The sequence below is a fragment of the Cajanus cajan genome, chromosome 7 (genome assembly GCF_000230855.2).
Source record: "Cajanus cajan strain Asha chromosome 7, NIPB_CcT2T_4, whole genome shotgun sequence".
Taxonomy (NCBI): Eukaryota; Viridiplantae; Streptophyta; class Magnoliopsida; order Fabales; family Fabaceae; genus Cajanus; species Cajanus cajan.
In genome coordinates this window covers 30,426,948-30,454,883 of record NC_138523.1, presented here as the reverse complement: position 1 = coordinate 30,454,883, position 27,936 = coordinate 30,426,948, and the positions used below count along the sequence as shown (strand labels likewise).

The 27,936-nt window shown below is 34.9% G+C and overlaps 1 protein-coding gene and 1 pseudogene across 2 annotated transcripts; one reads left to right on the top strand and one right to left on the bottom strand.

Annotated features, from left to right (window-relative positions):
- Nucleotides 1–2,272: 2,272 nt before the first annotated feature.
- LOC145949513 (uncharacterized) lies at nt 2,273–25,546 on the top strand (annotated as a pseudogene). The gene is made up of 3 exons (XR_014427766.1): nt 2,273–2,982; nt 21,933–22,012; nt 22,245–25,546. The product of XR_014427766.1 is annotated as an uncharacterized LOC145949513 (transcript).
- On the bottom strand, nt 3,465–4,165 carry LOC109793471 (protochlorophyllide reductase, chloroplastic-like). Its single transcript, XM_020352942.3, has 2 exons — nt 3,974–4,165; nt 3,465–3,732 (listed from the first exon to the last, which is right to left on the bottom strand). Exons 1-2 carry the CDS (start codon nt 4,148–4,150, stop codon nt 3,577–3,579), a joined length of 333 nt encoding a protein of 110 aa, XP_020208531.1. The 5' UTR covers nt 4,151–4,165; the 3' UTR covers nt 3,465–3,576.
- Nucleotides 25,547–27,936: the final 2,390 nt, after the last annotated feature.

Below are 27,936 nucleotides of genomic sequence, written 5' to 3'. Positions count from 1 at the left end.
TCACATCTATAGTGAAGGAAATCATTGTGTTGACAAATTAGCTAGTTTTGGACTTGCATTTAGATGTTGCTTTTTATGGTAGAATGTTATGCCCTCTTTTATCAGGGAACCTTCTTTTCATAATTGTAGTAGTTTATCATCTTTTAGGTTCTGTTGATTGTGCATGAGTTTTGATCTATGTCCCCATGCTTATTGTTCCTATTTTTCTTCTTTTTATTTATATATTGGTATGCTACAAATGATGCATAGGCCTTAGGTGCCAACATTGTTGGGATGCCTTGATTCTATAGTAATGTTTTGGATGCTATAATTTTTATTTTAAAAAAATGTAAAAAAAATTAATTTACACACAATGCATAAGGATTAAGTTCAAATGATATTAATCGAAGTGAATGATGAATGATTACTTTCTCATGCCAATGGGAAGCTACCAAACATTTTATTACTTTAAAACTCTATTTGGTAAAGAAGAAAAAAAAAATAGAAGGAAAAAAATGGTTTGAATAATTATTAGAAGATTTTCATTATAATTATTTATATTTCTCCGGTCGAATAATTGTTAGTTAGTTATCTTGTTTTTAAAATAATACAAAGAACTCTTAATTTTTCTTGTTCTTTTTATTTTTCTTATATTGTTTCTATATAATACTTTAGAATTTTATGTTAATTTTTTATAATATATTATTAGCATGATAGTCTTTTATATTAGTCATATTCACTATTGACATTGTTACAATTGGTAAGGAAAAGTTGTACAAAATTTTATTGAAGAAATTTATATATTTTTATAACTTATATTTCGATGTTAACTATTCTATCTCTATATAATCATATCATTCATACTATGCGTTTGATAGAATATTTGTATTATTTATATGATTGTGAGATTTATTTAAATATAAATAGTCTTGAAAATACTATTAAATAAATAATTTCTTCAAACATTTATGCAATGTGTCTAAAGACATTATCAAAGAAAAAACTTCTAAAACTATTTTTTGCACACCAAATTACGTACAACCATCAAGATGTCAACTTGGCTCCAAACAACATCATATACATTCATACAATCTACATGAACTATAATCAAGTGACCCTTATCTCAATTAAGCTACTTATGAAGGAGAATCAAGGTAGAAGAAAACGCCTCTCAAAAGCCTTAAAAACTAAACTCATAGGGTTTCGATCTTTGAGATCTTAAATCCAACTAGTGTTTTAAAAACTGACTCAAACCAGTCGATTTGATCTATTGAAGCATAAATCAATGACATAGTCGATCCTAACCTTGTGATGAATCACTTATACTACTAAACCAATATAAATCGATGTAACCTGACCAATTTCATGGCTTAGAGTTTAGGGTTTAGGTCTGACCACCAATCATATTTGTATGCATCCACACATTTAAATCAACAACCTAAGCGGTTTAAGGACCTCCTAACTACCCCCACCCATCATATGCGCCCACGGATTCAACATCGTCACCCTTATATCTTGAGTGATGATTCTACAATACAAATATGTTCCCATAGCTTGAGCCGCTACTTTATACTTTCTCTTATGGCTTCCTCAAGGCTTTCCTCTACTGGTGTTCTTCGGGTTTAGAAAAGACGCATAAAAAATTTCCCTATCCCTATTTTTTTGTTTTTAATAAGCCTTCAAGTTAGGTTCAAGAGTTCAACCCAAACTCCTCTCTCTCTCTGTGTATAACAATTTTTTATTTTAGTTAATAAAAATATAATTATTTTAATTATATTACTAACCTAATTAATTTAATTAATTAAGTGAAAAATATAATTATTTTATTAAACATTTATTTGATTGTATTTATGAAAAACAAACTGTTACAACAACTAAATAGCATATATATCATGAAGTCAACATCATTTCTTACTTGCAATACACTCATCAATCTCAACTTCCTTAGGTACAAGTTTCCTTACACTTGAAGAATCCCAAATTCAAAACTTAAAAGCAACATCAATTCTTAACAAGCAACCAATGGCTAAACAACATCAAGCACAACTTCAAATCATCTCAAAGAATCAAGCAATAAATTTTCCTTACCTCAATTACTTCACAAAGCAAGAAGAAGAAAGGGAGATAGAGAAATCCTAAAACCTCTCACACAATGACTTCTCCCTCAAATTCTCAGCTCCTCAAGTTGAATCACCAACTCAACTTCTCAATCTCTAGCTAAGGGAAGGACTTAAACACTCCTAGTGAAGTTAGAAGAGGAAAAGGTTTTCCTTGGCTTTAGAGTCTATTTTTCTAAAACTTCTTTCTAGAATTTAGATAAATGAACTTAAGAAGTTCAAGTTCTCTAAAAATCTTATATACCTTCTTCCCCTCAACTTAAACATCTCTAAACAAATTAACTCTCAAGGATCTTTACTACTAGAAAAATACTATTTAACGTCGCTATATTTACATCGGTTCCCTAGAAAATAATGTAAAAAAGAAGTGCGATGACAATTTTGTAAATATGTAAAATATATAAGGATATTTACATCGATTATATGAGGGACCGATGTAGAAATAAACAATTTTACATCGGTTATACGAGGGACCGATGTAGAAATGAAATTAGTCAACTATTCTACATCAGGTTTCTTGTTGACCGATATAGAAGAGTGACCAAAATTTCCCTTCCCGCGAACGCACAGTAGCAGCCCTCATCTCAGTCGCGCCCTCTCACAACACATTCTGAGACGCACCCTAAACACTCTCAAACGCAAACCCTAAACACTCTCAGCCCTTAAGAGCTGTCTACAGTCCAAGCTCGCGGATCTTCAACGAACGACTTTCGAAGGAAGCATTGTAATAAATCTGTATAATTTGCACACTGCACATCCGAGATGATATTTATCACTCATCTGTTGGCTGAAGAACCCGATAAACTTGTAGTGAAGCCATTTTAGCTTCGTATTAGAGGTTTCCTGAAACAAGGTGGTCCTATCAGAGTTTTTGGCTATTTCTGAGGTCAGGCATTTCCATCTCTGAAGTTATTTTGTAATAAACACTTTTTTTATTTTTACATTTTAAGTTTTTGGCTGGATATCTGGATGCATATAATTTCTGGTCCTATAGAAATTTAATTCTGCAAATTATAATAGGATGCGTGAGTTTTGGTACATGTATAAAGTTCAAAAAGATTTGTTCTAATACCCCTAATTATTAATAACTGATAAGTTCTGCATTTAGATGAAGCTCTGATAACATTTTTAAACTACAAGATATCAGTGTGCTCGTGTAATATCCTTTTAGTGGTGAGTTGATCTTGGATTTGCATATTTTGTCTCGTAATTCTGTGGGGAATTTCCCTCTTTTAAGTTACTAGCATTTTTTATCCACCTTTCTGTTTTGCATTTGCTTCTTGTTATTTATATCACTATATTGCTTTCTTTTTACTAAATGTAGAATTTTATGGTTTATATTTTGTCCCTTTAATCATGTGTGCTTGTTATTATTGAATGTTTTAAACGCATCAGAAAAGGGTCTAAACTCTTCTGAGATGTTATTGAACTCCATGAAAAATGTCCCTGAATCAAGATGAGTGTTGAAAGCTTCTTCCACTTAAGCCAAACCAACAAGTTTCTCACTAATCTCCCAAACCTTGCGAGCCTTATCTACATCACTGGCCTCTTGTGACAATTGGTTTTCAAATGAAGTAGAAGCCTTGTTCCAGCTCCAGTAAACACTTGATTTTGTTAGGCTTGGATCACTCACAACCTATAACAAGAACACAAAAATCAAACATGAGAAACAAATATTCTTCAAAATCACATTGCAACATACAAAAGTGTATAAGGCTTGTTTGGATACAAGTTCAGAAAAGCTTTTGAAAGTTTCTCTACTAAAAATAAATATTTTTATCGGTAAAAAAACTCGAAAAAAATTCTTGAAAGTTTGTATCTAAACAGGTTCATAATCATCTCTAAAGTATATTATTAGTTATTGCTATTAGTATTACCTGTGCAAGTCTCTTTCCTGATTCATCTTCTGAGACAAAGCCTTTGGTTATGTACTTTTGGAAGGGAGGGAAGAGAAGTCTGAACAAGGGAATGTGTTCTCTGAACAACCCTGTTGTGGCAATGCAGCCAGGGTAAAGGGTATTGTTTGTTTCCTTGGTGTGTAACAGTAAGGACATTTTCAACTTCTTTTCTGTGTATTTTATCTGAAAACTTGTAACTCTCAATAGAAATTTATGATGTGGTGGTTGAAGTGTGTGGAGATCAGGATTTTAGACATGATATTGCATTGGCCATTCCTCATATTCTTCCCAACTTTATAAGTAAAGTCCTCTCTTCGTTCTTTCAATAATCTTTGCCAGTCAAATAACAATTAATAAACAGCTTTAACATATATATCAATGAACAGTATGAATTAATATTTAATTTTATTAAAAGATGGCACTTGAGAAATGTATGAGAAATAGGCAAGATAGATGAGAAATAAAAAAAATATATAAAAAAAAGTGAGTGTATGAAAGCAAAGAGAAATAAAAAGTGGCGCGAACCATGAGTTATAATTTTCACGGTGAAATGTGCAAATATAGCAAAGAAATAAGGATGATGATGCATTTAATTGATTAAATGTATTTGTTTTACTGCCGCCTGATTCTTTTATATGAAAAGTGTAATTGATTGATAAAATTTTGTACTTGTCTAACTTGCAAGTTATATGCAGAGCAGAGGAGTGTTTAGTATTTTGTTTTCATGATGATGTATGTGGTTTCTTTGTGCATTGGATTCATTCCATTTTTGGAAGAACTAGTGACTAGTAAGGTGTAATTGATGTCCTTTTTTAGGTCACAATAATCTAAGTCTGCATCTGAGCATTGTGGTAAAAGCAGGAACCTTTGTTCGTTTGCGTTGGTTTTGAATCCTAAATAATGATGATTTGATTATTCTTGTGAGTATGATCAACGTAAAACTGCTTAAATTATTAGGTATTAAGGAATAGTTGGGGCCTGTTTTTAGGTTGTTGCTATGCGAGGAAGAATCTAAGCATTGTGAGGTCAACAATGCTTTCACATTTAGTTTCAATTTCTTCAGGGTTAAAATTTTGTTTCCGAGTAAAATCTGTATGACTGGAAGTGGAAGATAAGGATATCCACTCGAATGAAACAACTTTTTGAGGACAATAAACTAATTCTTTATTGGAAATTTTCGTTTGACAATGTATTTTGTGTATGCCAAAGTATTAAGTTTAGACGTTGATGTTTGATGGAATAGGCATGTTATGGATGTAGATATCATCCGAAAGCTTTCATGTCCACGCATCTCCTTAACTAAGCAATTCTTTATTGGGTTTTGGAAGTAAAATGGTATTCTTATCCACAAATTTTAAGTTATGGGGGGTTAAACTCATCATTCACCTAAGTAAACTCGTGTGGTTGGGATAAACATATTGTTGTATTATAAGTCAGAATAATTTGTGTGAATGTTCCTATAGCTTAGTAAATAGTACAGATTTTGTTCAAATCGTGTGTCTCTCCCAATAAACGTAGGTTATGTTTGGATTAAAAGAAAGAGATGAAATGGAAAAGAGAAGAATGAAATAATGGAATTGAATAAGGATTCCTGTTGTCATCGTTTGGAAAGTAAACGAATGCAAATGCTTCCAATCTGATTATCTGTGTTTCAAAAAAGTAGAGTGTGCACACACCGGAAGTCTGGAACTGTGACCATTTACCTGGTATCATACTATAAAATCCAATATTTATTTCATTTCCTCATTGATTATATCGAAACATATCTCTCTGCTAAGTTAATCCAAAGTTATGCTTTTTGTCTTTTCCTCATTGATTAACACATCTTTTAGCATTTGATTCTCTGCACCAATGCTCTTTGGTGGGTAACACTGTGTACTTCCTTGGTTGGCCTAAACCAAAAGGTTAAACTGTCACACATTAAAATATAGAAAAGAATAAGCATACCATAAATCCGAAAATACAAACCGGTTTGATGGCAAAATTAATGATTCATTTTTTCTCTCATTGATTCGATTCCTTTTTAGGGTCTATTATGTGGCCATAATGTTCAGTACCATGTGCTCTTGATTTAGCTTGCCTGTTTATTATGCTTTACGGTTTCTCCATTCAGCTTCATTAATTGTTCATCTTTTGTTTCCTCTACTTTGTAAATGTATAGAAAACGCTTTTCTTCAATGAGCATATCATGTTTTAGGTGCTTTTCTTTGTGAATTGATTATCTGTGTTTCAAACAAGTAGAGTGTATCATGCAAGATTCACTAGGAAACATGGCAGTATAGACCGCAGTTAGGCTCAGTAACATCTCAAAATGAGTCCAGAATCAATTCAACTAGTAAAAATGTTACATGCTGAACCACCAGATATAAAGAGAACTAGTGGAAACGAGGGAAGCAGTAAGTAGCATAAGATAAAGTTGTTAATGCTCAAATTACTAACTATTAAGCATGCCAGACAGCAATAAATTTAAAGCCATTCTGCAACCAGCAATTCAAAGATCAATGAGCCTATCTCTCTATTATAACTGACTAACAAATCAGTTATAACAACCAATGAGCCTATCTCTCTATTATAAATAGGAGTCTTGTACAGAGAGTAGGCACCAATTATACATTCTGTATTTTCAGCAATATATCCAGTATTGGAACACCAAATATATGAAGCAGTAGAGATTAACTCAGGCCAACATACACTAAAAAGTGGCCATAACAGTGTATATATATATTGCCAACATAGATTAAAAGTTCAAAATATATTATTAGATTTCATCAAACCAGATCCAAGTTACAAGTTCAAGCATTTGTAAAAGTTCATTTTCTAACCACTGTAGCAAAGCAACACTCCATTCAAAATCTGCAATATCCGTGTTTTGTTTTTTTTCACATGATGAATCAATAAAAGCATAAAGCAGACATACAAGTAATAGACCGGAACACTCTAAATACTTTTAGTTAGTCTTTTAGAACCTCTGACATAATATTGCCAATTAAAAAAATATAGCAGTAGATAATTTCCCCTACCAATTTGGCTCGAATCACTGTAGACTTCAACAAAGTCACCTCTGCACATAGAAAAGCCTTCAGTAATTCCTACACTGCTCCAATACATTGTAACCAAGAATATTATGATTATAAGATATGCCATACCATAAGATCTATTGACATTTTATTGTTTCTACGAGCTTCTAATATTCTCCATTTATTGTATTTTATAACAGGAACATATTTGAACAGGTCTTACTTTATGAATCTAATAGAACAAGATAATCAAATACTTTAAACAGAAATTTTTGTTTCGTTATAACTAAGAATCCCACTAGCTTAAAATGTTAGGTCAATTGATACAATATGTATCTGAGGTAGCTGCAATGGAAATAGAAAATAACAGAATAGAGAGGAAAGAAACCAGATTTCCAGAGAGCAAGGCTCTCCCAAGCAAGAGAGGAGTATCTCTCTGCTCCCAATATCACTAACCAATTTCCAAAAGATGTCCCATTATTATTACAAAGAGAATATATAACCAACCCTCACTTTCTAATAACAGAATCTGCAATTTCCAAAATACCCTTCCCAGCTAACAGCAGTCTCACTAACACTCAGTATTGGGTTTTATTCTTGGGCCTTCGACTATAGACTTGAATGGGTTTGCTCCATTTGGAGGAATGGTTTCTATCAATACCGTGTCCCACAAAACTAGCCTTGTCCTCAAAGCTAAAATCCGGAAATTTGGCGCGAATGTCAGCAGCAGACTCCCAAGTGGCCTCCTCAACAGGTTGTGACTTCCAAAGGACGAGCCATTCTGCAGAACAAGAGGAATCCTTGCCTTCTCGTACTACCAACACTGTCTCCGGTGCTGGAAAGTCCTCCTCGGCATAAATGAGACCAGTGGGCATGGCAGATAAAGAGGATCCCTTGGTAACAAAATGTTTCAGTTGGGACACATGGAAAACCGGGTGATTTGAGCTGTATTTGGAAGCTGCAACTTGTAAGCTACGGCTCCCACCTTAGACAGAATTTGAAATGGCCCATAGTAACGAGGAGACAACTTGGGATTGATGCGACGAGCTACTGAGAGTTGGCGATGAGGGCGTAGCTTAACATATACCCAATCACCCACACTAAATTCAAGTTGTCGATGATGCTTGTCAGCATTCTTCTTCATGGTTTGCTGAGCCCGATGGAGATGGAATTTCAATTGTCGGAGTGCCTCATCTCGATCACTCAAAACAGCAGCAACCGAATCTACTTGAGTCTCACTAGGGAGGTATTGGATAATGGAGGGTGGAGGACGACCATAGACAATCTCAAAAGGGGTGGAACCTGTAGCTGTATGAGTGGAGGTGTTATACCAAAATTCAGCCCAAGAGAGCTACATGTACCATTTGGCTGGTTGTTCAGAGGAAAAACATCGTAAGAATGTTTCCAAACAGTGGTTCACCACTTCCGTTTGTCCATCCGTTTGCGGATGATATGAGGTGCTCATACGCAGCACAGTACCTTGAAGGCGGAATAATTCTTTCCAAAAGCTACTCAAGAAGAGGGGATCCCTATCATTAATGATAGACTTGGGCAAACCATGTAACTTCGCCACCTCACGGACAAACACTTCTACAACAGTCCTTGCTGAGAAAGGATGCTTCAAGGGATGGAAATGTGCATATTTGGACAGTCTGTCCACAACCACCAGTATCACCTCAAATCCATGTGAGCGTGGAAGACCTGTGATAAAATCAAGAGAAATATCTTCCCAAACAGCATGAGGGATGGGAATGGGTTGCAACAACCCAGCAGGAGACATAGCCTCATATTTGTTACGTTGACAAATCTCACATTCACGAATATATGTCATAATGGCTTGTTTCATTCCGTTCCAAAAGAAACTGTTGGCAAGACGCTTATACGTCTTATTGAACCTTGAGTGTCCGCCCATCAGTGTTGCATGATATTCTTTTAGAAGAGTGGGGATGATGGTAGAACTTGCCGGAAGCACCAACCTACCTTTGAAGAATAGATACCCATCGCGCCAAGTATAATTGGTATTAAGAACCTCACCATCCAGGATTTGGTCTCTCAACTTAATCAACTCATGATCTTGCTGAATCTCATCACGAACCTTTGGAAAGTCTGTCCAAAAAGGGCTCATAGCAATTGTGTGTAACTCAACGAATTCCATTTGTCTAGACAAGGCATCCGCAGCTTTGTTTTCTGGACCAGGCTTATATATAACTTCAAATTGGAACCCGATAAGCTTCACGAGCCAACGTTGCTGATTTGTGGTGGTCAAACGCTGCTAAAGGAGGTGACGTAGACTACCACGGTCAGTAAACACTTTGAAGCTTCTTCCCAACAAATAGTGACGCCTGTGTTGCACTGCTAACGTCAATGCCATTATTTCCTTCTCATAAACAGACTTAGCTTGATTTGTTGTACTAGGGCCTTGCTAAAATAAGCAATTGGTTGTTGTTGTTGCGCTAACACTGCTCCAATTCCCCTGCCTGATGCATCACATTCAATGACAAATTCTTGCTGAAAATCAGGCAATGCCAAAACAGGATAAGACGCAAGACATTGTTTCAATCTGGTGAATGCCTCATCTTGTTCAACTCCCCAATGGAACCCATCCTTCTTGGTTAAAGAAGTAAGTGATTGGGCGATCTTCCCATAATCCTAGATGAATCGACGATAATAACCAGCGGGACCTAAGAACCCCCGTACCTCCTTGGTAGTAGTAGGTAACAGCCAATCCACAACTGCTTGGACTTTACTGGGATCCATTTGAACTCCATGAGCGGTGATCATATGTCCTAGATAGTCTATTGAGGACAATCCGAAAGAGCATTTCTTCCTGTTCGCCACAAAAGAATGTGTTTCCAGCAAGGCAAGACCTCGTGCAAGTGGGTCAAATGTGTACCCCAATCTGGACTGAAAAGAAGGATATCATAAAAAAAACGAGAACGAAACGACGCAAGAAGGTACGAAATACCATGTTCATTGTTGCTTGGAAGGTGACTGGAGCATTGACTAATCCAAAAGGCATGACTAGGTATTCATAGTGCCCCTCGTGGGTTTGAAAAGCAGTCTTGGGAACATCAACGTCCTGCATCCGAATCTGGTGGAAGCCTGACTTAAGGTCTATCTTAGAGAAGACTTGGGATCCATGAAGCTCATCAATTAATTCATTAATGGTCGGAATAGGATATTTATCCAACACAGTCACCTTTGTTGGTCCCTACGGTTAGAATCTAGAAGGGGGGTTGAATAGATTCTATGTTAGTTTTCCTTTTCTTGTTTGCTTTCTAAATCTTTACCAAACAAATCTTGATTTAAAACAAACCTTTAAACATAAAAAGTAATTCAGAGTTATATATGCACAGCTTATCCAACAAGATTTGAATAACACAATTAATACAAGATATGTAAAGATTGAATTTATCAATTACCAAGAATCTTTAAAGTTCAGTTTCTGCAGATAATGTTTTTCTTCATACAACATTAATCAAGAAACTTATACAGAATGTAAAGAGTGTAAGAGTTAAGAAAATCATGCACCAAGATATACTGGTTCAGCCATCCAAAGGCCTACATCCAGTTTCAGATTTAGATACACCTCTAAATCCAGTCAAATCCACTATTGATATTCTTTACATGCACCCTGCACAAGCAATATCCAATCAATGAATTTAACAAGCAAATCTTGACACCCACAAGATTAACAAACCATTTCTTGACTCCACAAGAAACATATAACCCAAGAATATTGATCCCACAATATCCTACTTGAGAAAAACCTATCTCAAGATTTCTCTTTACACAACTCTTCCAGAGATTCTCTAATCTCAAGAGTTAAAACCATTCAAACAATAACAAAAGATCAGAAACGAGTACACCTGTTCGTGTAGATATGATCTTCAACAACGTAAACCAGTTTAGAATGAATTTTCTATATGAACTTCATCTTCTTGAATTGATCTTGCACACTTCTTTTTCCAAAAGTTGATTTTCAGCAGATATGTTCTTTCTTTCTTTTTCAGAAAATCTTTTTCTCTTTTGCAGTAATGTGTATTCTAAAAAAAAGTCTCTCTTGTTCGTGTAAGTATTTCTCTTCTTTCCGTGTGTGAAAATTCTCTTTTAAAAGCTTCAGTTTTAATCTTATTTAAAGACAATTTTCATGTGCAAGGAAACAGTTATTTCAGTTATATTCATAACGGAGATAATCTATTACCTGTGATGGTAATCTATTACCACGAGTTAGAATAACTGAACTAATTATTTCAGCTCCTGTTTTAATCTATTACCTAACATGGTAACCGATTAACACGATGCCAAAATAACACAAAACTCACATTTGGAACAGAGGTAATCGATTACTTTAAAGAGATAATCGATTAACACGATCCTTTTTCCTCTTGAAATCATCAGAATCAGTTTGGTAATCTATTACCACACATGGTAATCGATTATTCCAGTATCAATCAGTTTTTCAACATGAGTCAGGTAATCTATTACCAGTTCAGGTAATCTATTCCTTAACTCAGAAAATTTCTGATGTTTTCAAGTTTTCATTTAAAGTCTCAAACACTCAGTAAATTAATACTTCATGTTCTCAACAATGAATGAAATAAGAAAAATGAGTATTATGATATTTTCACCTTCATGTTAATTACTAATTTTTAACACATAACAAACAAACACATACAAGCCTAATCTTTTAAACAATCAATACATTATCCTTTTGACATAGGCTTAAAATAAAAAGCAACATGAGCAAAACATCAAAACTAAAACTTCTAGGGAACATCTTCCAGATGTAGATTCTTCAATCTTCAACAATCTCCCCCTTTTTGGTTTTGATGAGCCAAACTCTTCATGTTGACTTTCACAATCATCATGTTGTTTTGTTTCACTTGTTTGTTTGAAATTTGAACTTGAATTTGAACCTGCATATGTCTAGAACAAAAACTTCCATACAAAGCATTATGCAGTTCTATTTCCATTTCTTTCTTATACAATACATAAACAACCATATAAACATTTAATCAGTTTCTCATGAATTTCTCCCCCTGTTTGGCTTAACCAAACCAAAAAAAAAACAGAGTAAACAGAGAAATAACATGATACTTATGCAACAAAAACAACAAGCACTTAATAAGACTTTCATCATATAAGCATTAAAAATGTTCAGAAGCATACAAATACTACAACTATTACAAACTTTAAGTCTGAAATATAAATCAAAGTATTTATGCAGAACAAATTAAAATGCAGTGCCTAAAATGTAATGCATAACTAAATTTCTTCAGGGTAGGGTATGTTCATCGCATCCAGTCGTTCAGATATAGATTCAAGACAAGCCTTCAGCTCTTGATAATCTCTTCTCTGAGTTTCTCTGATGTCATCTAGCTTTGCCAGAACAGATAGCTCAAAAGTAGAAAGAGGCTTGGGCTCTTCAGCTCCTTCCTCTTCTTCAGTTTGAACTTCAGGTTGAGACGGCTCTGTAGTCTCAGCAGTAGGAACATCTTCCTTTGCTATCCAACCAGCATCTGTTTTCACTAGCTTCATCATTTTCAGAGCTCTATCCTTGATATCATGAACATCTCTGGTGACCTCTCTTGCTTCACCAGTTAAGGGAACTTTATAGAACACCAATATCTTGCTTATGAACACAGCATATGGACACTTGCAGTCCATTAACCTCCTTGTCTTTAGCATTATGTCTTCTACCACATATACCCAATCAACTTGAATGTTGTTCTTAAAAGCTGCGAGCAGTGCCATATCTTCTTCACTGATTTGTGCGTGATTGCTCCCCCTTGCTGCCAGAATCCAAACAATTACATAATGTAGGAGTCTATCTTCCACTCGTAGACCTCCAGCATTATATGTAATTTTCCTCTTTTCTTTTCTTTTGTATTCTTTATTAGCCTCCCAGGCTGAAACATCCCTCAGCATACTCATAAAAAACGTATCTTTACCTATTGAGAAATTTTTCATCTTTAATTCATTGAAGGTAGGTTTAATACCATTTCTGGTTAATCCACCAATCTTCAAAAATATATCAGCAGATAGAGTAACTTTTATTCCTTTAACTTCTGAAACCAAAGCACCATTTTCATCTCTTCCCAAATTTGAGTAAAAGACCCTAACAAGATCAGGGTAGTACAGTCCACTTAACCCAACAAATTTGCTAACTCCTTGACAAGATAACAGAGTAGGAAATGTAAAACCTTGCTCTATAAGCCAAGACGAGTAGAGTACCTTTGGAGCCACAATGTCTTTGCAAGCAAAAGACTCATTGAAAGTTTCCTCTTGAGACTTCCTTGATAACCACGAATGAGAATATTCTTCTTCAGGTTCTGGACGAGAGGACTCTTGTTTCTTCTTTTTAGATGTACCTTGACCTTGAGTAGTAGGACGAGGGTAATCTCTGTTGGCTTTGTGCTTTACACGCTTTCCTTTGCCAAGACTTTCCATGAATGGGGCTTAGGGTTAGGTTTTGAAAGAGATTTTGAGATAGAAAAGGGAACCAGGGGTTTCGTTCGTTTTAGTTTGAAGCAAAAATGGAGAGAGTTTTGAATTAATTTGAATTCGAAACAGATTTAAAGAGGGTTTTTGAGTACTTAAAAAAAACAGGGGTTCGCGTCAGGTAATCGATTAACCCAGTTGGTAATCGATTATCTCGCAACTGAAACAGGGTAATTATGCAAGTGAGTGAGTGGTAATCGATTAACCCGCATGGTAATCGATTATCACAGTGGGTATGCATCAGAAATTGCATCAAAGTAGCAGAGGTAGTTGATTACTGAAAATTGATAATCGATTACTGCTGTTGATTTTTCAGCAATTTCTTCATTTCTTCCAATGGTAATCGATTAACCCGATAGGTAATCGATTTATCACAGAGAAATGTGTGCAGATACAGGGCATACTGTGTTTTGTGTGATTTCCTATTATGAGTGCACATACATCAAGTTTAAACCTATAAGTGCTTAGCAATTTCATGCATATTCACACAATCATACTTTAATTATGAGATTTAGGATAGATTGGACTCACTAATGATACCAAGATTGGTTCTTAGCTTGAAAAATCTTTCCTTTGGTAGAGGCTTTGTAAAGATGTCAGCAAGTTGATCTTCTGACATTATGAATTTGATGTCACAGTCTCCTTTCTCTACATGATCTCTGATAAAGTGATGTCTAACTTCAATGTGCTTAGTTCTTGAGTGTAGAATAGGATTCCTTGAAATGTTAATTGCACTTGTGTTGTCACACTTCAGTGGTATGTGATCAATCTTCAATCCAAAGTCTTGAAGTTGATGTTTAAACCAAATTGACTGAGCACAGCAGCTTCCAGCAGCTATATACTCAGCTTCAGCAGTTGAGAGTGCTACACAAGCTTGTTTCTTGCTCTGCCACGATATGAGACATTCTCCAAACGTGTGGCACGTTCCACTTGTACTTTTCCTATCCAATTTACAACCAGCAAAATCGGAGTCAGAGTAACCAGTTAAAGATGGAGAAGTACCTTTAGGATACCACAATCCAACATTGATTGTGCCTTTCAAATACTTCAGTATTTTCTTTACAGCCTTCAGATGTGATTCCTTTGGTTTTGATTGGAATCTAGCACATACACATACACTGTACATGATGTCAGGTCTGCTAGCTGTTAGATACAGAAGAGATCCAATGATCCCTCTATACATTGATTCTTCAACATCTTTTCTTGCAATATCACTATCTAGATAACAATTAGTAGACATAGGAGTATTTGATATCTTACAATTCTCCATATCAAATTTCTTTAACAGTTCTTTGCTATATTTAGTTTGATGTAGAAAAATTCCATTTTCCATTTGTTTGACTTGTAGTCCTAGGAAGAAGCTTAATTCTCCCATCATAGACATATCAAACTCCTTCTGCATATTGGAAACAAATTCTCCACAAAGAGATTGGTTAGTTGATCCAAATATTATATCATCAACATAAATCTGAATCAGCAGAATATCTTTTGATTTTCTCTTTATGAAAAGAGTTTTATCAACATTACCTCTTTGAAAGTCATGAGTTAGTAGAAACTTACTCAGCCTTTCATACCATTTCCTTGGAGCTTGTTTCAGTCCATACAAAGCTTTCTTGAGCTTGTAAACATGCTTAGGTAATTTGCAGTCAACAAAACCAGGTGGTTGAGCTACATAAACTTCTTCATCAATTAAACCATTTAAAAATGCACTTTTCACATCCATTTGATATAGTTTGAAATCAAACACACAAGCAAATGCAAGTAAAAGCCTAACAGCTTCTAATCTAGCAACTGGAGCATATGTTTCACCAAAGTCTATACCTTCCTGTTGATTGTATCCTTTGGCTACTAATCTAGCTTTATTTTTAACTATAACACCTTCTTCATTTAGTTTGTTTCTGAAAACCCATTTTGTACCAATGATATTCATATTCTTATTGAAAGGAACTAAAATCCAAACATCATTTCTTTTGAATTGATTCAGTTCATCATGCATGGCCATTATCCAGAATTCATCTTTTAATGCATGTTCCACACATAATGGTTCAATTTGAGAAACAAATGCCATATCATCACTTAGAAGATTAAAAGAGTGTCTAGTAGAAACTCCCTTATTTATATCTCCAAGAATGTTATCCAGAGATAGATCTTTGGGTTTCCTCCATTCTTTGGGTAGTGATGTGTCTTCAGATGGTGTTTTCTGCTGTAGTTCCAGTTTTTCTTCTTCTTGTGTAATACTGTCACCTATCTCATCTTCATCATTAAGAGATTTTCCTTTTTCAAGGATGTTAGTTTCATCAAAAGTAACATGTATAGATTCTTCAACAGATAAGGTACTTTTGTTAAAGACTCTATATGCTTTGCTAATTGCAGAATATCCAATAAAAACTCCTTCATCAGCCTTAGCATCAAATTTTCCAAGAGTGTCTTTTCCATTATTCAGAACAAAACACTTACAGCCAAACACTTTAAAATGTGAAATGTCAGGCTTTCTTCCTTTGTAAAGCTCATATGGTGTTTTCTTTAACATAGGTCTAATCAAGATTCTATTTAGAACATAGCATGCAGTGCTTACTGCATCAGCCCAAAAGTATTTTGGTAAACCATTTTCATTTAACATGGCTCTTGCTAGCTCTATTAGAGATCTATTTTTCCTCTCTACAACTCCATTTTGTTGAGGAGTTCTAGGGACAGAAAAATTGTGATTAATACCATTTTCTTCACAAAAAGTTTGAAAAGATTCATTTTGAAATTCACCACCATGATCACTTCGCAAAGATTTAATTTTCAAGTCCTTTTCATTCTGAATTCTTTTTGAAATGATTCTAAAGGCTTTAAAAGCATTGTCTTTATGGGATATAAATGCAACCCATGTGAATATGGAGTAGTCATCAATGAGAACTAAAGCATAAGTGTTTCCACCTAGACTTTTGGTTCTTGATGGTCCAAAGAGATCCATGTGCAAAAGTTCCAACGGTCTAGAGGTTGACATAACTTTCTTTGATTTAAAAGAAGCTCTAGTCTGCTTTCCCTTTTGACATGCATCACAAAGTCCTTGTTTAGAGAACTTGATCTTTGGAAGACCACTAACAAGATCTTTAGATGCAAGTCTATTTAACTGATCTGCATTTATATGTGCAATGCGTCTATGCCATAACCATGTTATATTATCATGTGATGTGAGACAAGAATTGGATGATGAATGCTCTAAGTCTAAGATGTATATGTTATTGACTCTTTTTCCTATAAGCAGGACTTCATTTGATTCCTTATCACAAACCATACAGCATTGATTATTAAAAGAGATATTGTAATTTTTGTCACAAAGCTGGCTAATACTAAGCAGGTTATATTTGAGACCTTCTACATACAGGACATTTTCAATGAGAGTATTGGAATTGTTACCAACACTGCCTGAGCCTAGTATTCTGCCTTTGTTGTTATCTCCATATGTTACAGATCCTCCTTCTTTTTCCTGTAATGAGATAAATTTGCTTTTATCTCCTGTCATGTGTCTTGAGCAGCCGCTGTCTAAGTACCACATTGATTGCTTTGCTCTCAAGCACACCTGCAACACAAGTTATTCAATTTGATTTTGGTACCCAATGGATCTTGGGTCCTGGAGAATCAGTGAGTACATAATCTAATTTCTTAATCCATTTATATTTTCCACTAGGAATGCCAAATTTCCTTATCATGCATCTGTAGTAGTTATGACCAGATTTCATACAATAGTTACATGAGTGGGAATTAATGGATTTCATAACATTAACATTCTGTTTTTCTTTATCCTTTGCTTTTAATGCAGCATACAATGTTTCACAGTTCTCACATGGTGACTTTAGTTTAGAGATATCTGAAAGTAGTTTCCTGTTATCATTCTCTAAATCAGAAATTTTATCTCTCATGTGTGTCATTTTCTTTTTGTAAACATTATTTGATTTTTCTAATTTCTTTGCTTCAGCATACAGTTCAGCAAATGCATTTTGCAATTCATCATACGAGTCAATAGATGAGTCAGAATCATATACCTCATAATCTGAATTATGTTTGGTCATGAGACAGAGATTTGCTTCCTGATCCTCATCACTATCACTTGAAGTTGTTGAGGCATTCTCTTCCCATGCTATGTATGCTTTCTTTTTCTTTGATCTGAACTTTTGTTTCGTCTCCTCATTCTTTTTCAGGCTTGGACAGTCAGCTCTCATGTGTCCAGCTTTTCCACATTCAAAACATTTGAACTTTGGAGATGAGTTTTCATTCTTCTTGAAGGATTTCTTCTGACTGGAGAATCTCTTATTGTTGTTCTTCCTTCTCATGAATTTTCTGAAATTCTTCACCATTAGATTTAATTCTTCTTGTTCAGAACTTTCATTGCTGCTATCCTCTTCATCACTTGAGGATTCTTTTACCTTTAAGGCCAGACCTTTTGCCTTTTTATCTTTTTGTTCTTCATCAGCAATCCTTGACAGATCCATCTCATATTCTCTTAGCTTTCCAAATAACTCAGCACTTGTCATCTGAGCTAAGTTCTTTGACTCTGTAATTGCTGTGACAGTTGGTTGCCATCTTCTGTTTAGTGACTTCAGGATTTTGACATTTACTTCTTCTTCCACGAAGTCTTTCCCTAATCCTTTTAGGTGATTTATTATGTGAATGAACCTCTTTTGCATATCCATGACAGTTTCACCTTGATTCATTCTGAAGGTTTCATATTCCTGAATGAGTGTGTTCTTTCTAGCTCTTCTCACTTCTGGAGTTCCTTCATGTGTTACTTGGATTAAATCCCAAGCTTCCTTTGCTGTAGAACAAGCTGAAATTCTAAAAAATTCATCAGAATTTAGTGCAGAATGTATGATATTTAAAGCTTTTGCATCATTCTCTGCTCTTCTAATTTCACTTTGATCCCAGCTATCATATGGTTTCTCAATTTCTTTTCCTCCCTCTATCTTAGTGGGTATTTTGTAATCTGTGATTACAGCCTGCCAAATATTTCTATGAACAGATTCCATGAAAATTTTCATTCTAACTTTCCAAAAGGGATAGTTATCTCCACAAAACAATTGGGGTCTGTTTATAGAAGCACCTTCAGCAAACGGTAATTGATTACCAGCCATCTAACCTTTCTAAAGATCTAGTCTTGAATGTTTTACAAGATACAGCTTTGATACCAATTGTTGGTCCCTACGGTTAGAATCTAGAAGGGGGGGTTGAATAGATTCTATGTTAGTTTTCCTTTTCTTGTTTGCTTTCTAAATCTTTACCAAACAAATCTTGATTTAAAACAAACCTTTAAACATAAAAAGTAATTCAGAGTTATATATGCACAGCTTATCCAACAAGATTTGAATAACACAATTAATACAAGATATGTAAAGATTGAATTTATCAATTACCAAGAATCTTTAAAGTTCAGTTTCTGCAGATAATGTTTTTCTTCATACAACATTAATCAAGAAACTTATACAGAATGTAAAGAGTGTAAGAGTTAAGAAAATCATGCACCAAGATATATACTGGTTCAGCCATCCAAAGGCCTACATCCAGTTTCAGATTTAGATACACCTCTAAATCCAGTCAAATCCACTATTGATATTCTTTACATGCACCCTGCACAAGCAATATCCAATCAATGAATTTAACAAGCAAATCTTGACACCCACAAGATTAACAAACCATTTCTTGACTCCACAAGAAACATATAACCCAAGAATATTGATCCCACAATATCCTACTTGAGAAAAACCTATCTCAAGATTTCTCTTTACACAACTCTTCCAGAGATTCTCTAATCTCAAGAGTTAAAACCATTCAAACAATAACAAAAGATCAGAAACGAGTACACCTGTTCGTGTAGATATGATCTTCAACAACGTAAACCAGTTTAGAATGAATTTTCTATATGAACTTCATCTTCTTGAATTGATCTTGCACACTTCTTTTTCCAAAAGTTGATTTTCAGCAGATATGTTCTTTCTTTCTTTTTCAGAAAATCTTTTTCTCTTTTGCAGTAATGTGTATTCTAAAAAAAAGTCTCTCTTGTTCGTGTAAGTATTTCTCTTCTTTCCGTGTGTGAAAATTCTCTTTTAAAAGCTTCAGTTTTAATCTTATTTAAAGACAATTTTCATGTGCAAGGAAACAGTTATTTCAGTTATATTCATAACGGAGATAATCTATTACCTGTGATGGTAATCTATTACCACGAGTTAGAATAACTGAACTAATTATTTCAGCTCCTGTTTTAATCTATTACCTAACATGGTAACCGATTAACACGATGCCAAAATAACACAAAACTCACATTTGGAACAGAGGTAATCGATTACTTTAAAGAGATAATCGATTAACACGATCCTTTTTCCTCTTGAAATCATCAGAATCAGTTTGGTAATCTATTACCACACATGGTAATCGATTATTCCAGTATCAATCAGTTTTTCAACATGAGTCAGGTAATCTATTACCAGTTCAGGTAATCTATTCCTTAACTCAGAAAATTTCTGATGTTTTCAAGTTTTCATTTAAAGTCTCAAACACTCAGTAAATTAATACTTCATGTTCTCAACAATGAATGAAATAAGAAAAATGAGTATTATGATATTTTCACCTTCATGTTAATTACTAATTTTTAACACATAACAAACAAACACATACAAGCCTAATCTTTTAAACAATCAATACATTATCCTTTTGACATAGGCTTAAAATAAAAAGCAACATGAGCAAAACATCAAAACTAAAACTTCTAGGGAACATCTTCCAGATGTAGATTCTTCAATCTTCAACAACCTTGTTTAAGGCTCGAAAATCCACACACATCCTCCAAGTGTCATCCTTCTTCTTAACCAAAATTATCGGACTAGAGAATGGGCTTACTGAGTGTCGTATAACCCCTTCTACAAGAAGCTCGCGCACTTGATGCTCAATCTCATCTTTATGGTGATATTCATATCGATACGGTCGGACACTAACTGGCTTGATCCCTGGAAATAAATTGATTGCATGGTCATGAGATCGCTTGGGTGGAAGTCCTATGCGTGGTTGGAAGACAATTTCATGGGCGATCAAGACATTGCACAATTCTGGCGAGAGATCTTTCTCACTCGAGGCAAGAGGATCTTCATCAATGACCAATTCCTGAAGCACTCCTTGCAAAGCTGGTGTGACTGAGGAGCCACGGAGATGCTGTCCTTGGAGAGTAACAACCTCGCCCTTATCACTGAAGCTAACAGTCTTTCGACGCCAATCAATGGTGGTGCGTCCTACGGTTTCTAACCATGACATTCCCAAGATGATGTCAACGCCCCCAAGATCCAACACATAAGCGTCCACAGAGAGAAAATAGTGGCCAACCTTAACTCGAATAGCGCTACATAAGCCCTGCGAGTAGCATTTCAATCCATTTCCCAATCCCACACAAAAGGAATCTGTGGGAGTTATTACAAGATTAAGAGAAGCTACAAGTTCACGAGCCACAAAGTTGTGGGTAGCACCGCTATCTACCAAAAGAATTTGTGTTACATCTCTAAGAGAACCCCTCAAGCATCAGCCTTTCAGTCTGGAAGAGTGGATAATGCACAAACCCACCTACCTTGTGTAGAAATTCAACTTTTTATAGAATAATGGAGCTGCAATGTTGGGACAATGGGAAAGGGGGATTTAGTTAGGATAGTTAGAATATTAATGAGTTATTTAGTTAATTAGAGAGCTTAATTGGATACAAATAAGGGAGGAAAGATGGAAGGGTTCATTCGCATGTATTGTCACATGAATGGTTGTTATACTCGAGTTTAGGTACCCAAAACAAATCAACTCAGATGTAAACTCGTGATAGTGTCAAATCAGATAAGCTCGATGAACTTGGTGAAAAACTCACTAAATTTGCTAGTTCATGTGCAGTTTTGCGATTTTAGAAAAAAATTATAAGTTACTGACCCCACCCCTAAACCACATCATGCTGAATTGATTTAAACCCCTTTATCACTTAAGCCATCCTTTCCTCTAGCCTAAAAAGGTATTACATTTTTTAATGCCCTTGTTAGCACCAAACAAAATTCTAAAGCTCTATGGATCATTGATTCTGTAGCTACTAACCACATGACAAATTGTTCAAAATTGTTCCCCACATAGTCCTTGTGTAGGTCATAAAAAAATTAGAATTGCAAATGGTACATTTTCTACTACAACTAGTGTTAGTTCCATTCCTATATCTAAATCTTTAACCCTTCACAATGTCCTCCATGTCCCAAATTTGTCATGAAAATTTCATATATTTAATTATCATAAAAATATATATAAATATATCATTAAAAATAATAACTATCATATATTTTTTTCAATTATATATTATCAGAAGTTTAGAATGAGAAGGGACATATCTAGCCTTGTAAATCTTAAACTTGTTTTTGATTTGGCAGGAAGTGTGCAGAGGGTGATACTTCTCTTCTTGACATCCATTACTCAACACATATCCAGTTTGTCATATCTTCTTAGTAAGGTACGTTACGTTAAACTCAATTATATTTATGTAGTTTATTTATCTAGTTGAAGAAATGAGATGAATTTTATTTATGTAGTTGATGAAATAAGATGACTTATATTTGGATCTTCTTCCTACTTAGATAAATGAAATAATAGGTTCAAATAACATTGAATTAGTGTATGGTTTGCTCTTCTACTATATAGAGAGACCCTAAATACTCAATTGTGTAAATAAATTTGTCTCACAGAAGAAGAAAAATGGATCGTAGCTGGATAAATGCAAGAAGAATCACTGATGAGTATCAAAATGGGGTTAAACAATTTTTGGAATTTGCTCAACAAAATCGAGCAAATTTGAATGAAAAATTTTATTGTCCTTGCGTTAATTGTTTAAATGGGAGACGACGTGTAATTGACGAAATACGAGACCATCTTATTTGTGATGGGTTTTTAACGAGCTATACAACATGATATGGCATGGTGAAGATAAAGAAACTCAAATTGTGGCCCAAACTGAGCAAGGTGATGTAGAAATGGAAGATCAAATAGAAGACATGATTCATGATGTGGGATAAGAGTTTTTCCAGCAAGCACAATCACATGTGTATGATACTTTAAAAAGTGACTCAAAGACACCTTTGTTTCTTGATTGTTTAACCTTCACACGATTATCAGCAATGTTGAGATTAATGAACTTGAAGGCAAAATATGGGTGGAGTGATAAAAGTTTTACAGAGTTGCTTGAGTTGTTGAAGTTAATGCTTCCAAAAGACAACACGTTGCCAGATCGTCATTATGAGGCGAAAAAGGTTTTGTGTCCGATGGGTCTACAGTATAAGAAAATACATGCATGCCCTAATGATTGCATATTGTATAGAAAAGAGTTTGAATCATTGCGCAAATGTCCCTGTTGTGGGTTGTCACGGTACAAAGTGAAGGATGATGGTCGTAGTAGTGATGAAGATGTAGTTGACAAGGGGCCTCCAGCAAAGATGTTATGGTATCTTCCAATTATTCCAAGGTTCAAGCGATTGTTTGCTAATGCAACTGATGCAATGAACCTTACATGGCATGCAGATAATAGAAAATGTGATGGCATGCTTCGCCATCCAGCTGATTCCCCACAATGGAAAAAAATTGATGGTTTGTTTCCACATTTTGGTAGTGAGGCAAGAAACCTTAGGCTCGGCCTTGCTTCAGATGGAATGAATCCTTTTGGAAACTTAAGCACCAACCATAGTTCATGGTCTGTTCTCCTTTCAATTTACAATTTGCCTCCTTGGTTGTGCATGAAGAGAAAATATGTAATATTGTGTATGATGATTGCAGGCCCAAAACAATCAGGAAATGACATAGATGTTTACCTAAGTCCTTTGATCGAGGACTTGAGAATTTTGTGGGAATAAGGGGTTGATGTGTTATCGTCAATAGAGTTTCAAGCTACAAGCAATGATATTTTGTACTATTAATGATTTTCCGGCATATGGAAACTTGAGTGGATATAGTGTTAAAGGACATCACGCATGCCCTATCTGTGAAAAACAAACAAGCTACCTACAATTGAAGCATGGAAAGAAAACTGTCTACACTAGGCATCAAAAATTTCTCAAACCTAATCACCCATATCGAAGATTGAAAAAAGCTTTTAATGGATGTCAAGAACATGAAATTGCACCCACACCCTTAATTGGTGAGCAAGTTTATGAGCAGGTGAAGGACATAAATATTATATTTGGAAAGACCCAAAAGAAGTCAATTGAGAAGAAGTTCTGGAAGAAGAGGTCTATATTTTTTTATCTTCCATATTGGCGTCATCTAGATGTTAGACACTGCATAGATGTTATGCATGTGGAAAAAAATGTATGTGATAGTGTAATAGGTACACTTTTAAACATTAAAGGCAAGACAAAGGATGGACTCAATGCTCGTCAAGATTTGTTAGAGATAGGTATACGTGAACAGTTACATCCAAAGTTAGAAGGTAAGCGTACATATTTGCCTCCAGCATGTCATACTTTGTCAAGAAAAGAAAAAATAAGTTTTTTGTCAATGCCTACGAGGTGCGAAAGTTTCACAGGGATACTCTTCAAATGTTAAGAGCCTTGTATCATGGAATGATCTTAAACTGGTTGGCTTAAAATCTCACGATTGTCACGTTTTAATGCAATAACTTTTACCTGTAGCTATACGTGGCATTTTGCCTAATAATGTTAGAAGTGTGTTAACTCGTTTGTGCTTCTTTTTCAATGCTATATGTGCTAAAGTCATTGACCCTAACAAGTTGGATGAGTTGGAAAATGAGTCTATTATTATCCTATGTCAATTGGAGATGTATTTTCCTCCGAGTTTTTTTGACATCATGATTCACTTGATTGTTCATCTAGTTAGGGAGATTAGATTGTGTGGCCCAATTTATTTACGATAGATGTACCCAGTTGAGCGTTACATGAAGATTTTAAAAGGGTATAGCAAGAATTCATACCGTCTAGAAGCATCTATTGTTGAAAGGTACATTGCAGAATAAGCTATTGAATTTTGTTTAGATTACATGTCTAAAGCAAAACCAGTAGGGATTCCTAAGTCTCGTTATGAGGATAGAATTGAAGGCAAGGGTACAAAAGGCCTAAAAGTTAAATTTATTCTTCGAAAGGAATTACTTCAAGAACATTTGTATATATTGAACAACATTGAGGAGGTTCTCCCTTACATATTTGAGCACCAAGCCTTTTTGAAGAAAAATAACCCTAGAATGAATGAAAAATCGTTGGTCAATGAGCATAACAAGACATTCTTAAAATGGTTTAAAGAAAAAGTCTTTAGTGATGATAGTGCTTCTGACACATTAAAATGTCTTGCAAATGAGCCTAAATATAATGTCTTTACTTATACTAGATATGATATCAATAATTTTTCATTTTACACAAAGTCACAAGATGATAACAGTACCATGCAGAATAGTGGGGTTACTCTTCAGGCTCAATCTATGCATTTTTCTAGTAGAAATGATAAAAATCCTGTTGTGGCATCCACAAGTTACTATGGAGTCATTGAAGACATTTGGGAGATCAGTTATGGTACATTTAAAGTTCCTCTTTTTAAGTGCAAGTGGGTTGATATTAACATTGGTGTGAAAACCGATGAAATGGGATTTACAATGGTAGACCTTAGCAAGGTGGGTCATAAGGATGAACCTTTCATCATGGAAAACCAAGCAACACAAGTATTTTATGTCAAAGATCATATTGATGAAAGGTGGTCTGTGGTTCTACAAGGTAGAAGTGTACACAATCTTGACGATTCAACAGTTGAGTTTGGGGAGAGTCTTTCTTTCTCAACACGTATGCCAACTAACAACGAAGAAATTGAACAAGATGACGTTCATGCCACTCGTAATGACCATGATGAAGGCATATGGGAAAACATTATTATCTAATTATCACATTAAGTTATGTATATCTTGATGTATACTTTAATATTCTATTTTTCATTTTTTTCATGCTTTTAATTAGTTTTATTACTTATTTTGCAATTGACCTTGGTTTTTATTTTTGTCAAAACAGATACATGGATACTCAATTTGATCCACAAGACTCCCCTGCTCCTCAAGGCTCCACTGCTCCTCAAGGCTCCCCTGCTCCTTAAGGCTCCGCTGCTCTTACACCCCTTGCTTCACAGACTATATCTAAGAAAAAGAGGAAGCCGACACGAATGAAAAGCTTAGCCCGTAAGCGCATGAATGGGGCAAAAATATCACTTGACATGAATCCCACTACTGGGATAGTTTCAGGGCCAAACAAAGTCCAATTTGCAAGTTATCTAGGAACCCTTGCTCGAGACAAGATTGGTATTTTAGTTCCTTCTTGGAAAGAAGTTCCACAAACTACTAAAAACATGATTTGGCAGGATACATTGGTATTTCCATTATCTTTACATAATTTGACAAAATTATGATTATTTTTAATGTTATTATTATTAATCGTTTAATCTAAAATTGTTTTGTAGGAATTCTATAACATTAGTGATACTACAATATTAAAGAGTAAAATGCTTTCAGCTGTTGCTACAAAATTTAGGCAACACAAGTCTTATCTTACCAGGGAATGGGTACATGGAAAACACAAGGGTAAAATCTCGTGTGATGAGTATAATATTGACCCTGAAGAATGGGAGAAATTCAAAGAAATTCGGAACCCTTCTTGGAAGGTAAATTGTGTTTATTTTTTTTGTAAAATGTATATTAAATTTGTAATTTTATTTCACTTTTAATTATCGTTTTATTAAATTATTGCAGCTTGTAAGAAAAAAAGCGTAGGATATCCAGAAACTCAATAATGCACCCCACCTATTGTCTCGTGGGGGTTATGAGCTACTTGTGAGAAATTATATGAAAAGAGAACTTAAACGACTTAAGGAGGTAGCAATACAATCTGGTGCTAGTGAGGATGTAGTCATTGATCCTCCACCTCCTCCTCCACGCCATAGGTTGTGGAACATGGCTCGCACAAAAAGCTCTGGAGAGATGACTTCTGAGTCTGCTAATCAAATTGCACAAAAAATTGTAAGTATTTTCTTATAAAATTAATCTCTTTATGTATTTGAAGATTTATTGTAGATTTTTTTTATTTACGGATATATTATAAACAAAATTTGTTTATTGTAGAATGTGTTGGAGGAACAAGAATCACAAGGTTCATTTATTCCTGAAGGCCGTCAGGATATATTAAATACTGCCCTTGGACAACCAGAGCATCCTGGTCGTGTTCGTACAGTTGGGGTTGGTGTTACTATTGGTAATTACTTTGGACCATTATCACAAGGGTCATCCTTATCTAGATTGAGCCCACAGGATCTTGAAGCCCTCACACAACAAATATATGTACGGGTCACAAAAACTTTAATGGAAAAGTACCCGAATATGAGTACTGCACAGTCACAGGATGTTCCTCCAGTTGAGGTAGATCATGCTATCGTGGCCCGTGTTAGCACTAAAGGCAATTGTCCAACTCCTTCAAGTGCTATCGTTCCTGGTAATCCCTTTGGAGATGAGGTTCATGCTGATATCTCCAATAAGTGTGAGTTATGCATTGAGGGGATTCCTCCACTTGTAGTGGCCATTGGTAGAGTTTGTGAGGGGAGTTCAACTATACACAACGTGCCTTTGACAAATGATTTGGTCAAGGTGGTCATTGAGGAAGTTTGAGATTCTAATGCTCGAGTTCCCATACCTACTTTAGAGGTTCAACTGGTTGGGCAAGGCTTAAAAACTTTCTTTGTGTGGCCGAGACATCTTGTCAGACCTATTTCAACCACGGTATATATTTTTTCCTATTTTTTCATTATTACTAACTTTAATTACAAATAAATATTTTTTATTCATATTAATGTTTGATGTTTGATTTATTCTATAGGATATTCATCGAGCAAATAAACGAGTTCCATCTATTGATAGGTCGGAACCCAATGGTGATCCTATCACTAGGTTACGTGAGGCATCAAAGTCCTTACTTTATGGACAACCATTTAAGGTGACTTGACTAACTAATATAAAGACTATTTAACATATTTATATTTTAAGTTTGCTACTTACCCAAGTTCCCAATTTCAGGTGATATGACCTGCAAGTCTATTTGGGATCAGCGATGATGATTTTACGTTGTATATTTCATTTCAAGATATATATGAATTATTACAATGTGAAGCAATGCTTAACATCTCAATTATACAATTATGGACGTTGTAAGTACACAATTGTTAGTGTCATTATCTATTTAATCATGATTTCCTTCACTATTAATTTTTTCTTTTGTATGTAGTTTAGATATTTGAATCGTAAAATTGAAGAACTCAATCATGGTGACTTGTATGGATTTCTTGAGCCCCAATCAATTCAAAAATCTGGGAATAAAAAAATGGAGTCTCAAAATTATATCATTGAAAGAT

Excerpts from the sequence above, each read along its gene's own strand:
- LOC109793471 (XM_020352942.3), bottom strand. The coding sequence starts at position 4,150 with ATGTCCTTACTGTTACACACCAAGGAAACAAACAATACCCTTTACCCT. Across the intron at positions 3,733-3,973 it reads CAGGAAAGAGACTTGCACAG|GTTGTGAGTGATCCAAGCCT; the intron begins GTAATACTAATA and ends TTCTTGTTATAG.